General features: G+C 43.8%; 1 protein-coding gene across 1 annotated transcript in view; it reads left to right on the top strand.

Annotated features, from left to right (window-relative positions):
• LOC122789858 (formin-2-like) overlaps nucleotides 1-13,371 on the top strand; it is a gene marked incomplete at its 5' end in the record, with an annotated part of 2,118,086 nt that overhangs the window by 421,207 nt on the left and 1,683,508 nt on the right. The window contains 1 exon segment of the mRNA XM_044057292.1: nucleotides 5,059-6,470. Within this exon segment, the coding sequence (XP_043913227.1) occupies nucleotides 5,059-6,470 (1,412 nt within the window).

Below are 13,371 nucleotides of genomic sequence, written 5' to 3'. Positions count from 1 at the left end.
GTCCCATCCAAGTACTGACCAGGCCTGACCCTGCTTAGCTTCCAAGATCAGAAGCATTCAGGGTATTATGGCCATTGGTGATTTAAATCTGAATCTCAACCAATAAACTGGCAGGAAGGAACAATATATAAAAAGTCTCCATTTTTTTTTTTTTTTGGTGAACAGACTTTTGTATTTCCTCCTTAGCATGTTCTGCATCAAAAGCATGAATTCGATCCTCCAGGAAAAAATATTCTGAAGACGGCTGGCTACAGCTTCTTGAATCTCATAACTGCCTGTCAGCATTCTCTGATTGTTGGAATAAATGTATTTTTCTTCTGCCCAGTGTACAGTGAAGAATCATTTTTCACAAACATTCTACTGTGTCCAACTTTTCAAACTTTGCCCTTTTGCCCCATTTTTATCTGGATCAATTCTTTCTCTTGATACGTTTGCATCTTTACTAATATACAGGTCTTGACTGCATTCTAATGACTGGGTATGGAGCATGCATACAGGGTACAATTTCAGTTGACACTTTCTGCTGTGGAATGTCCAGGTGATTAGTTGTGCCTTTATAAAATTACTATTGTCTGTTCCTTATAGTTTGTCTGGTATAGCAGAAAATTTCAGATTTGCCCCGTGTGCTTTGTCCTCTAATTCTACCATTTTTGAAAAATCTCTTCTTGAACAGTCTCATCCTCAGCCAGCCTTTTCTTCATTTTGACCTCTGATTTTTGTAGTTTTTTCAGTTCATCTGAATATCTTTTTAAAGCTTCCTCCATTTTTTCCAGTCTTTTGTTACTCGAGTTGATATGCTCCTTCAGTGTTTTATTTATTTTAATCAGCTCTGAGCACATTTTACTTTTTTTTTTCTAGAATACTGGACCATGCCTTTTACCAAAGCTGGAACTTGAATTGCCATTTGCTGAACAGCTACAGGATTCTTCACAGTCAGTGTTTTATCTTCCCCTTTTCTAGTTGATTTTCTTTCAGGCTCTGTTAGTATCTTCTCTGTTGGCATCCAGGGAGTGTACTTACTAGCTAGCAACTGAGTTTACTAAAAGTGTCTGAGATCCTTGCACTTGTCTTTCAGTTTCTTTTTTCAGAGTGGGATAGCTGAAGTTAAGCTGTTGATCAGTTTGCAGCCATCTTGGAAAAATGATTAAGTATAGCTGTTGATAATTTTTCTGCTTACATGATAAGAATACATTAACTCTACAACCAAAGTATAAATGTGTGGAATCAAATACTCCTCCACTCTATCACTGGCCCTCAAAGGGCTATAATAGCAAAATGGTAGAGTTGGAATGTCCAAACATTCCTTGTAGAACTGCAGTAGGTGGTTTGTTAAGGTTAGTTTCATGTTTTACTTGTCAAGTACATAAAGTAAATCAGTAACAGAGCAATGTTCCTAAATGCACTATGCTTACTTTTTCAATGTTCTTGAGCATCCTTTAAGATAAAACATATTACTGAATAATTACTATGTTCGGATCAGCAGTATAAGGACTAACTATGTTTATTATGGTGGTCAGAAGAATTAGAAAATAGTACAAAACAAGAAATGTTGCATCAGCATCCAGACAGCTAGCTCACTCTGACTGTCGCACCTTAGTGCAGTATACTGAGGTACAGAATATGGGTCTACGTTCAAATCCCATAATACCATAAGGCTGAATGAGAGACGGTCGAGATGAGAAAGCTGAAAATCCAATGTACTGAAACTTTATAACATCGAATTTCAAGTTACCGAAAAACAAAAAGCAAACATAATGTCCCTGCCCTCCACCGATGCAAAACACCCACAAAAGAAAACACAATGCATTTTCAAAATAACACTTGAACAGTTTTCAAACTACTGCACAGCTCCACAGGCAAATAACTTACTTACAGCACCAATATTCCAGTTATACTGTACATACATACCCCACCAAGTGTATATAAGCAAGTCCCACCTAAAACAAGCCCAACACCCAAAAGTCCGGAACAAGAATATATTTTTTTACATTTTTGCAGGGGGGACTGCACCCTACTGTCCCCCCACTACCCCTGCTAATTAATTATACCAACTCCGAGATCACACTATATGGAGGAAAAGGGTAAATATGGCACACCCACATCTTCACAAGAACTGCCCGTATACTATTACCAACATCAGTACTACTTCTGTTTAACAGGGCGTTACAAATTATGAAAATGTCCTTCAGATATAAACACTCCTTTTTCTTAATGCAATTTTAGAGTTATCTTTAGTACTGCAATGACTCCAGGAACATCTGCCATATTTCCTTTAGGTGCACAGTAGAAACCTTCAAGTGATGGTATGGTTTTTCAACTATTGCTTGTTTAACTAGTACATTCAATTTGGTATTGTGGAACTCGACTTTGTAAAATTTCAGTAAATTAGGTTTTTGGCTTTCTTGTTTTTATCTTGTTTGTGTCATTTGACCTTAACAGGATTTGAGAGTAGACTCCAAAATACATATCCCATTGGCAAAGAGTATTTTATTTTGCTGAGTTTATGTATGATAAACAGTAACTTTATATTTTTAATATCTAATAAATGTTTCATTGGAGAAAAGAGGACTCCCTTAATGTATTTATTAATTTGTTTCTTAAGTAAACTGCATCATCTCTAACCTTTCTTAGCTATGATCCCTATACATTAAGGGCAAAAGTACATGCAGTATATATGGGCAATGTTTGTGTGGTCAGTCAAATGGCATACTTTTGGGAAGTGGTTGGAAATCAGGGTACCTATGGAAAACTTTCAAAGACACAAGGAAGACTATAGAAACTACACCTACACTAAATGGTGGTTGGGATTAAACCTGAGATCATGGTGCTATGAGGCAGAGCACTGTGCTTCCTCTCTCATTTTGCTGGGGAAAACCCTCCACGTACAAAGAACATTATAATATGAGGAAAGTATTCAGCTGACAAATAGCTGCCAGATGCTGTTTTTCTCATACAAAGTGCATACATACCAGAAGAGAGAGAGAGCGAGAGAGAAATGTTTTTTACAAGGTGGTACTAATGTAAAAATAAAAGCATGTATACATGTGTAGTGGTAGGAAGGTGCCGCTTGTTGCTTGTAAAATGGATACTTCTTTGAGTTAGAAATGAATAAATCCTACCTGCACCATAAATGTACCATTGAGAGAGAATGGCTATGGTGAATTTATTTATCTTTTGTTAACCAGGTTAGTCCCACTAGGCTAGTAGTCTCTTTTTAAGGGAGACCCCACCCGAGGTGGCATTTATACTACTAGGGGAAATCTGGCCAGGCCAATGGAAAATTTTCCCCACTCTTTTTGATGTGTGCTGTGCGATCTTTTAACATACATCTGAGGTACTGCCAACTCTGGCAGGTGGGGCCTCTGTTTAATATTCATATCCTGGCTAGAATACATTTTTTGGCCACACCTGCTAACTTTTCTCCAAATACTTGTGTTTTCCACTTCTACATTTTCTCCATTGGGTCAGAAATATGCTCACTTAATCAGGAGTAACTTTGTTTACATGAATTATATCAGTCATAATTTCTAAGTTGACAAGACTTAATCATTTCTCTCTAACTAGATCCAGCACTATCTCACTGTCTCCACTCTGTCACAGTTTCATCACTTTCTCTCTTCATCTGTCCAAAACTAGTAGTCCCAATAACAGTCCATGCAGCCCTAACCATTCTCATTTTCCCAATTACTTCACTTCTTAGTCTTACATGTAATGATATTTTCATTGTTGTTCTACTACTGACGTATCGTGCTATATTTTATTATCATCCACCTTCCCCGTTCTTATATATTCATAGCTAAGCTGCCTATTTTCATTATTTTAATTGCTAGAAATTGCAGGTGATATTAGTGTCTTCTTCAGTGTTATTTCTGTCTTTGCTAGATATAAGCCTGTGTTTATTTCTAACGAATGTTCAACTTTGTATGTACCTATGCAAGCTATGTACATGCTCTAATTCTAAATTATGTTTATGAATGCTATTTTAATTTTTTTTCATCTATATACATATACTTATATTTTGTATTAATTCTGATATCATGTAACTGCATTTTATGTATATGTCAAACTAGTATTAAATGTGCAGCTTTTCTCCTGAGGCCTTCGCTGAAAAAAGGTTTTGTTGCAGTCGGATTTCCCCAGTAAACAAAGATAAATATCTAAGTAAATAAATGTTTCAAATGAAGGGCAACACACTCAGTAGTAGAGCATGTATGTTATGCTGTACTACAGAGTCAGCAATCTATCTACCTGGTGTGGAAATTGAACCCATAACCTTTTACACCAAATGGGAGTGTGCTACTTTTTGTGCCACTGATGCCACATATTTAGTGTTTCAAAGAGACATGAACCCAAATAACCACTGTCGCTGTCAAAATGACATTATATCAGTTTGTATCCTCTGATAATCAATTTTACTGTGATACTTGTATGAGATGCAAATATTGATGTGGTCTGCTTTGTACCGTACTAATTATGTTGTGGTGTGGGAAGCAGGTTACTGTAAAACCTTCTAGCTTGCTTAGAACATCTCATCAGCAGTCCATCACAGCTTAACTGTATCAGACAATTCAGGTTAAAGCTGAATTTGAAATGCTCTCAGCTTTAAAATGTTGGACAGCTTGTCTCTGGAGTAAAGTAAAAGGAGCCTTGAGGTGTAATAAATTACTTTACTTGCAATGCCTCATTTTAGAACGTACTTCTGCCCCTTCATCATTTTTTCACAGATGCTGGTTCCATTAAAAACTGTAGCACATTTCCTCTTTGTTTCAGTAGGCTGACTTAAACTTGCGTTTTATGCATTCAGCAAGGGGAGCTAATGAAATAATTGTGCTATGATCACTTGGCCTGTGGCCTTCAGCTTTGAAGGGTGACCTGCATGCATAAATAAAAAAAAAAAATCAACATTGCTTGTACTCCACTAATACTGTATATGTTACAGATTATATTAGCATGCAATCATGCATTAGTGGTTGTTTAGTAGTTTTTTGTGTATATTAATTCTAATTATTTTAAATACTGTGTGTGCCTTCTAAACATGTTTGTGCTTTTGGTTTAAAGGAGGACTTTGACTTGAAAGCTGTGGTGCTAAACGAAAAACACTTCAACATTATTCAGCAGCTTGAACAGACTATTGAGGACCTAAAGACCAAAATTGCCGAACTGGAAAAACAGTATACACCGCTTGAAAATGAACTTCTCAGAAAGGACCAGCAGTGTGGGGATGAAGACATAGCCATAAGGGGATTCTGTGACGTGAATCTTCAAACAGAAGAGCACAATTTTCTTTCCCATAATTATCTTTCACACAGTGCATTACAAGCAAAGTCTGTACAGACTTCTCCAGCAGAAGAATGCTTTTCACAGAAAGTGCCTTTTTTTAATAAACTTCCAGTTCTTGCCTCTACCTCATCTAAGGGTGAAAGCACAAGACCGCCATTGCATTTACCAAATTTAGAAATTTCACAGCAACATATATATCAGTCTGAATTATCGATAGTTTTATCTCCAAGACTAGCCTGTGAGCAGCAACTCAGTGTGCTGAAAGTACAGACTCCACCCCCATTCCCTGACTATGCTTCCCAGCCTCCTTCATTTTCAAGTCTGTCATATCCTCCACCTCCTCCTCCACCATTACCTGGAAGCCATCTCCATCCTATTCACTCTGGCTGTTTATCTGCTTTGCATTCTTCTGCACTTCCTGGAAGTAGTACTGTACCACCTGCTCCTCCTTTACCTGGATATGGAATTCCATTGCCCCCACCACCGCCCCCACTACCTACTACATTAGCTAGTAGTGGATTTCCAGCAGCACCGCCACCACCACCTCCTCCATTGCCTGGTAGTGGATTTCCACCTCCACCGCCACCCCCTCCTTTGCCTGGCAGTGGAGTTCCACCTCCACCACCGCCACCCCCTCCTTTGCCAGGAGGTGGATTTCCACCACCACCTCCTCCTCCTCCTTTGCCTGGCAGTGGAGTTCCACCTCCACCACCACCCCCTCCTTTGCCTGGAGGTGGATTTCCACCACCACCACCACCTCCTCCTTTGCCTGGCAGTGGAGTTCCACCTCCACCACCTCCTCCTCCTTTGCCTGGTGGTGGAGTTCCACCTCCTCCTCCTTTGCCTGGTGGTGGAGTTCCACCTCCTCCTCCTTTGCCTGGTGGTGGAGTTCCACCTCCACCACCTCCTCTTCCAGGCAACTTTGCTGGACAAAGTGCATTGCCTCCACCTCCCCCTCCACTACCTGGTGGTAGTGTACCTCCTCCACCACCTCCTGTTCCTGGTCAGTGTCCTTCCATGACATCAGTACAGTATCCTGTTTCCAGTTCTGGATTTTTACCTCCACCACTTCCATCTGGATTATTTGCACTTGGAATGGTTCAAGACAAGATGCCTCGGAAGAATTGTGTTGAGCCATCCCGACCAATGAAACCATTGTACTGGACCAGAATTCAGCTGCAGGGTAAAAGGTAGTGTATATGAAAATATTCCAAATGCTCATGTAAAATACTTAATGATTAAGATAAGAATAGTTATGCTACTGAACTAGTGCACAGTAGAGTACTTTAAGCAGAATCATGATTGCTAGTATTTAAAGTAAGTGAGATAACAAGAAAGTACAAAGCAAGTCAACAGTTTGTATGCTGAAATGTCTGCCTGTGTAAAGCAATTATCAGACCTGCATGTAAAAACATATGAACTGCTACTATCTGTGTCATTAGTCATCAAAGATGGGTCTTGGATCCGACCTCGGATCTGAACCAGCAACTATTGGACAGATCCAGAGCTCAAGCTCCTCCCCTTCCTAAAATACCTTTCTGACCTACAACCCCAGATCTCATTTGCCGCAGAAACATTATGGATGTGACTCCAGTAGCTGAAGCAAAGGTTCAAATAAGTAATAGGTCTTTTTCTCTTTTGTTGTTGTTTTTTTCCTACAGTAGTGTAGCCTCTACTCTCCCCATTTTTTTGCGTAGTTTAAGGTTTTCCTCCTCTCCCGTATCATTTTAAGATTATTTTTGTTGGTGCCTGCCCTTTTTACCCATCCCTTTCTAGCTAGTCAGTGTCCCTAGCTAGTCGTGTGTGTGTGTGTGTGTGTGTGTGTGTGTGTGTGTGTGTGTGTGTGTGTTTGTGCGAGTGCCTTTCAACATGTCTGATAGGACATCAGGCTTTTAGAGATGCTCCTTGTGCAGTCAGAAAATGCCCCATTCTGACTCGCATGAGGAGTGTGTCTGCTGTTCAGGAGAGAGTCACTTGGAGGTTGAATGCGACATTTGTGCCGCATTCAACACCGGGGCTCTAGTGAATCGCAGGAGTAAACTCCTGCTCAAGGGGCTTGCTAAAGGAGGACCTCTACCCTCCAATTCTCCCTCTAAAGCCCTCCTGTATCTCAAAGGGAAGTTCTCCTTCTCTTCCTCGAGGGATACCCTGCAAAAAAAAACAAGGCTGCCGGATTGCAGATCCCTTGATCTGAGCCCAGCCTCTTCAGTTTGGATCCGAGCTCTTCTGCTCCAAGAGCCTTGAGTCAGTCCATCGGATCCGAGGGCCTGTCTTTGGATCTGACCCATTTGTTGGATCCATCTTCGCCGATTAAATAGTTGGATCCAAAGGTCCCTTCAGAATCTAATTATTATAGTCAGTTCCCCCTCGAGTTCTAGAGGTTAGGATATGAGGCACAGAAATTGCTCTCCCTCCGAGACCTCATGACAGCAGCAGGATCTCCATCCAGGTCAGGGCATTTATCAGTGTCCTCCAGATCTTTCAGAAGTCTTCTCCCTACCGACATGGACAGGATGATGAGTTTCCTCAAACCCCAAATCAAGTTAGGTTTGTTACTTACCCCACCTCAGTTGTCCAGGTGATCTTCCCCATCCACGGGTCTCAACTATTCTCATCGGCCCCTCACCCAGGCTTGGACTTCCAGGATTGGAGCATCCCCTGAGAAAGACTGTCTGTGTCAAACATTCCATCCTTGCCGACATTGTCAGGGTCCCTGGCAGGCTTGGTTCTTGCACCCTCTGAACTGGCTGCACCATGGCCCTGCAAGGTCTCAACAGGTTCCGAGGGGGCCAGTACTGGAGTATTCGGACCGTCCCTTTCCCTTAAGGGCCTCCACGCTGGAAGCTTAGGGCCAATATCGTCCAGAACCGTTGGTGCAGAGTCAAGTCCCTCCTTCCTTCCCGTACGACTCCGGTCATGGAGGATGACAGGAGGGCTTTGTCCAGCCTGGTGACTTTCAGGGCAGTAGAGAGGACCTCCTACGGCTGGGCAGTTACCTCTCCTTTGGTTCTATGTCCTCCCCAGTTCCCCTCGACTTTGGGTGGTGAGCCTTCATAATGCTTTCAGGGTCAGCCCTCCCACGAGTACCTTCAGATTGGCATTACCCCGCTTGGGGTCCCTGCTTCTTCTGAGGCCTCCCCAGAGCCCACCATCAAGGAGCTCCCTCAGAAGAGTACATGCAAGAGGAGGCACTTGGACTCTCCTAGACAGTCTCTCACAGAGAACATGGATATTGAGGAGGGAGACGGGTTCCCTAAACTTCCATCTAAAGAAGTGGCCTTTGAGGACATGCTCGAGATCTTATAACAAAGAGGTGGTTGGTCTTCCCCCACCCCATCTTCAGAGGAATCCGTGTTCTTGAAGGCCTTCGGGATGGGCCCATCTTGTACCCGGGTTCCCCCCCTGATGACGAGCTCGCACAACTTATTGCTATCAGGGCATGGAAGGAACAGGACACACAGTGGAACCATTTCCCAAAAAGGCAGACAAATTTCTTAGCCCCCCCGAAAAGCAAAAGTTTCTGGAGTAAGGGCATCCCTGTTGATACCATCATGGTGGCTGCAGTTACTGAGGAGGAGCTCGCTGAAGAGAGCTCCACAGTCCATCCCCCGAACAGGGAGTCTCAGATGATCATTTCGGAAATGACGTTTTTACCTTGGCGACCTTTGGACTAAGGACGACTAATTACATGGCACATTTCACCCAGCTGCAAAGGGATTTGGTCTCAGAATTCTCCACTTCCCTTTTCGAGTTACTGCCTCCGGAGAGTCTCAAGTTGATCTTCCCGAAGCTTTCTACTCTAACTTCCCTGGCTAACACTTCAATTATGTTTATCGCCAATACAGTGGAGGCCACCTCTCGAGTGGCGGGCATGGGCATTGCCATTAGATGGCATGCTTGGCTTCACCTTTGCAGGTTCACAGAATATTTTAAGGCATCCTTTCGATGGGTCAGTCTTGTTTGGCCCATCCTTCAAAGAGACATTGACCCACAGTGAGCAGGAGGGGAGGACACTGTCTGCGATTGAGATCAAGCTTTCTACTCCCCAGCATTCCTTTACTAAGAATCAGAGGGGTAGTAGTAAACTTTGGTTCCACAGGACTCTGTCCTCCTTCCAGGATGCTCCTTAGAAATCCTCTTCTCCTGGCTGGGGTAGGGGATTCAATGGCAGACACAGCTGTAGAGGCAGAGGAGGTTTGCAGAACTAGGGCTCCCAGGAACCTTTCTCAGAGATGCCCATTCAGTGCTTCTGAGGTGCTGCCTGGCTGTCCCACCCTGGAGGCAGTCGGGGGACAACTCTCCCTTCACCCACTAGCCTGGACAGGTGTCACCTCAGATCAGTGGATGCTAAAATTCATTTCCAGGGGTTACTACATACCCATCTTCCAGCCCCCTCTGATCCCAAAATCTCTTCCGGACATTCCACTGTGACAAAGGGAATTGGCCCAGCTCGAGGTCCAAGACCTTCTTCACAAAAGCCATTCAAGAGATCCCTACAGGGCAATGAGTATTCGCAATCTACTTCTGCTTCTTTTTGGTGCCAAAAAAGACAAGGGACCTGTGTCCCATTTTAGACCTCAGCGAACTGAACCTGTCCGTCAAGAAGTCAAAGTTCTGGATGGTCACTGTACAGTCCATTCTGCCTCTTCTGTACAAGGATGATTGGATGTGCACAGTGGATCTCAAGGATGCATACTATTATATCAAAATCAATAGACACTCCAGGAGATACTTGCATTTTCTGCTAGGAGCCAATCCTTACTAGTTCAGAGCCCTGCCCTTTGGACTCACCACAGCCCCCCGCATGTTTACCAAATGCATGGCAGTGGTAGCAGCTCATCTTATACTGCAAGGATTTCAGGTCTTCCCATATCTAGATGATTGGATCCTCATGGCCCCCATGAGGCATGTCTATGGCCTCTGACTATACTCTCCACCTCTTCCACCATCTGTGGATCACCATCAACCTTGCAAAGTCAAATCTTCCATCCTGTCAGAATCTGGAGTTTATTGTGGATGTTCTTAGTATTTCACTGTTGCAGTCATCCCCTGTGAGTTATCCTTGCTGTGGTAGCCCTTGGCCGACCCAAATACCAGAGTCAATGTTTTTGTGCGTCGACTGCTGTCACCTGTAGTGTGATGTCAAGTCATCAGTACTATAAAGCAAGGCAGCCGACATCATTACATCAGTCTTTCTTGCTGTGGAGCCTGTAACAGGAGCAGTTCACATGAGTACCGGTCGGTCGCTACCAGAAGTAGAATTTCAGCAGAAAACGTCTAAAGCTAAGTAGCCCCCATTGGGGACCGTTTTTTTCTTGTTCTAACCGATGGCAGAAAAAGTTAACAATTCTCTCGCCTGTGGAAAGTAGATCCCACACCAGGACTTTCATTCTTTCTGCATCACTTGTCTAGGCCCAGACCATGGTTCTGTGCCCTCTTTAATGTGAGAACCATTCACCGTATAGAGCTCTTTTTGTAGGCAGTTATTTCCGTATTCCATCTTTGAATTCCGGTATGGTGCCTGTTAGCTAACAATCCGCCGACATTTTGAAAAAACATAAAGATAGAGACAAGCCACACAAGGTTAAGCCTTCTGATGATGCTACCACTAAGCAAGTCATCAGTTCTCCGGAATTCAGTGAGGCGCTTTTGCAGCACCTAATGCCCGACTCATTTTCTATGCAGGCCTCTGCTGAGAGCCTTTTGGAGTCCGGTATGCTGCAGAAATCCACTTTGTCTTCCGAGCCTTTGGCTTTCTCTGCCTCGGTTGGGTCCGGAGCCGCAACGCAGGCACCGGCTTCCAAGGAGGGCATTTGCACTACCGATTCTAAACAAAAAATTACTACAGTTTCTCAGAGATGACGGATTCTCTCAGACCTCGAAGCCAGGCAACTCTGTGGAAATCTGCTTCTACCCACCATCTTGCTGCGGCTCCCACACCCCAAGCTCATATGCTTAAAATGGTGGAAGATCTCATCTCCTTTATCCGAGTTTCTCAAGCCCCCACTCCAAAAAGGAAAAGGCTTCCCTGTCCAGAAATTATGACAGACCAAGAGTCTGAGGAATCTGATTATTCTGCCCTTGAAGAGGAGCAACAGCCCTTAACTGTTTATGAGGATTCAGATGCAGAGGAATCCATCCCCTCTGCCTCCACTGCAGAGGACATCTTTTTCGGGGAAACTCTTCACTCCCTCAGGAAACATTTTCAGTGGGAATCTCAGGACTACCCACAGTCAAAGAAATGACTTAGAGAGTTTCTGGACCTGCCCCAGCACAGACCCCTGGCCATCTCACCTGTTCAAGAAGCGGTGGATAATGTTTCCTTGAATCCAGTTTAGCCCCTGATGCCCTGCCTCCTGCTCCAGCTAAACCCGACAGGTACTGCAGAGTACCAGATTCTCACTAATACCTACACAGAAACCCTGCTGCAGACCCTGAGGTCATTACACAGGGACTCAAAGGAGCTAAGACTAGTTCTGCCAAGAATCCTCTTCCTTCTGACAAAGACTCCAGAGATCTGGACAGATGGGGTAAGATAGTATACACCTTTGCAACCTTAATTATCAGAGCACTCAACTGTCAATTCCATATGTTAAAATATCAGCAACACTTTGGAACAATTAAAACAGAAGATTGCTGCCTCTCCTGATGGTGCCAACTCAAAAAAGCTGGAAGAATTACTACACTCTGCTTGTCAAGTGGCCAAGCACTTATTACAATGTGGATATGATGCCCTAGAAGCCTTTAGCAGGGCAGCAGTGACAGGATCTAGGAGACATGCATGGCTGTAGGAGCAACATATCCCTGATCATGTCAAGTGTAAACTTATGGATGCACCCCTAGATAAGGAACGCCTGTTTGAGGAAAAAGCAGAAGAGGTGCTTAAAAATATGGAAGGCAAAGCAAAATCTATGCAAACAGTAAAAGAGTTCTTTCAAGTTCAACCACCCAGATTCAGCAGGAACTTCCCCTCTAAGCACTGGGCCTTCCCTCCACCCAGCAAACGGGGCCAAAATAAGCCCCGCAGAGACAGGACATCCAGGCCCCTATCCCGAGGCCAGCAAAGAAGCAAACAATGGACCACTTCTGCCTCTAAGGTAGGGAGTTCTAAGCCATGTTTCTATGGCAAGCACTAACAATGACTCCCCCTCCCCCCTCTGCCCTTCTTTCGCTCATCTAAAACTAGGATGAAGGCTCACCCTCTTCAAGGACAATTGGGTCTCTATAACCAAGGACCAATGGGTATTAAAAATCATTTCTCAGGATACAGATTCTCCTTCAGCAAACTCCCAATTCCAAGAGAGTACCCAGACCTCCCCCCCAAACCAGTGGCCAGAGGCATTACAACAGGTAAAAGGAATAATATCTCAGGGGGCAGTAGACCCTGTCCCTCCGCATCAAACAGGAAAAGGTTTTTACTCCAGATAATTCCTTGTTCCCAGATGAAAGGGCACTTGGCACCCCATCCTGGCTCTATCAAAACTGAACACCTCCTTGGTGGTCCCCAGATTGAAAATGCTAACCTTGCAGTAGCTCCTGCCTATGCTCACACAAAATGCCTGGCTAGTGACACTAGACGTAAAAGATGCCTACCTCCACATTCTCATCAGGGAATCGTGCAGAAAATTTCTGCGCTTCAGAGCAGGCAATCAGCATTTTCAGTTCTCTGAACTGCCCTTTGTCTTATCTACTTCTCCCAGAGTATTCAGCAAATGCTTGGCCCTGGCTATAGCATTCTGTTGACAGAGAAATATACAGATTTACCCTTACCTGGATGACTGCCTCATTCAGGTGAACAGCAAAGAAAAGTTGCTCCAGGATCTTCTCTTTGTCAAAAAACTCCTAACATCCCTAGGGTTCACCATCGATGAGAAAAGATCAAAGCAAAACCCCACCAGGAAATTTTTTTTCCTGGGAGCTGTGCTAGACACATCGACCCTGATGGCCTTCCTATCCCCAGAAAAGCAGAGTTTCCTGCTTCTCTACTTCACCCAGCTGGCTTCCAGAAGTCACCTCACTGCGAGGAAGTCCCTGCAAGTCCTGGGATACATGGCATCTTGCATCCTTCTCATCCCTCTCACCAGGCTTCAT

This window comes from Protopterus annectens, chromosome 15.part0, assembly GCF_019279795.1.
Source record: "Protopterus annectens isolate FY-2018-M chromosome 15.part0, PAN1.0, whole genome shotgun sequence".
Lineage (NCBI taxonomy): Eukaryota > Metazoa > Chordata > Ceratodontiformes > Protopteridae > Protopterus > Protopterus annectens.
Note: the sequence above shows the minus strand (reverse complement) of the source record. Positions and strands in the feature narration are given on the sequence as shown.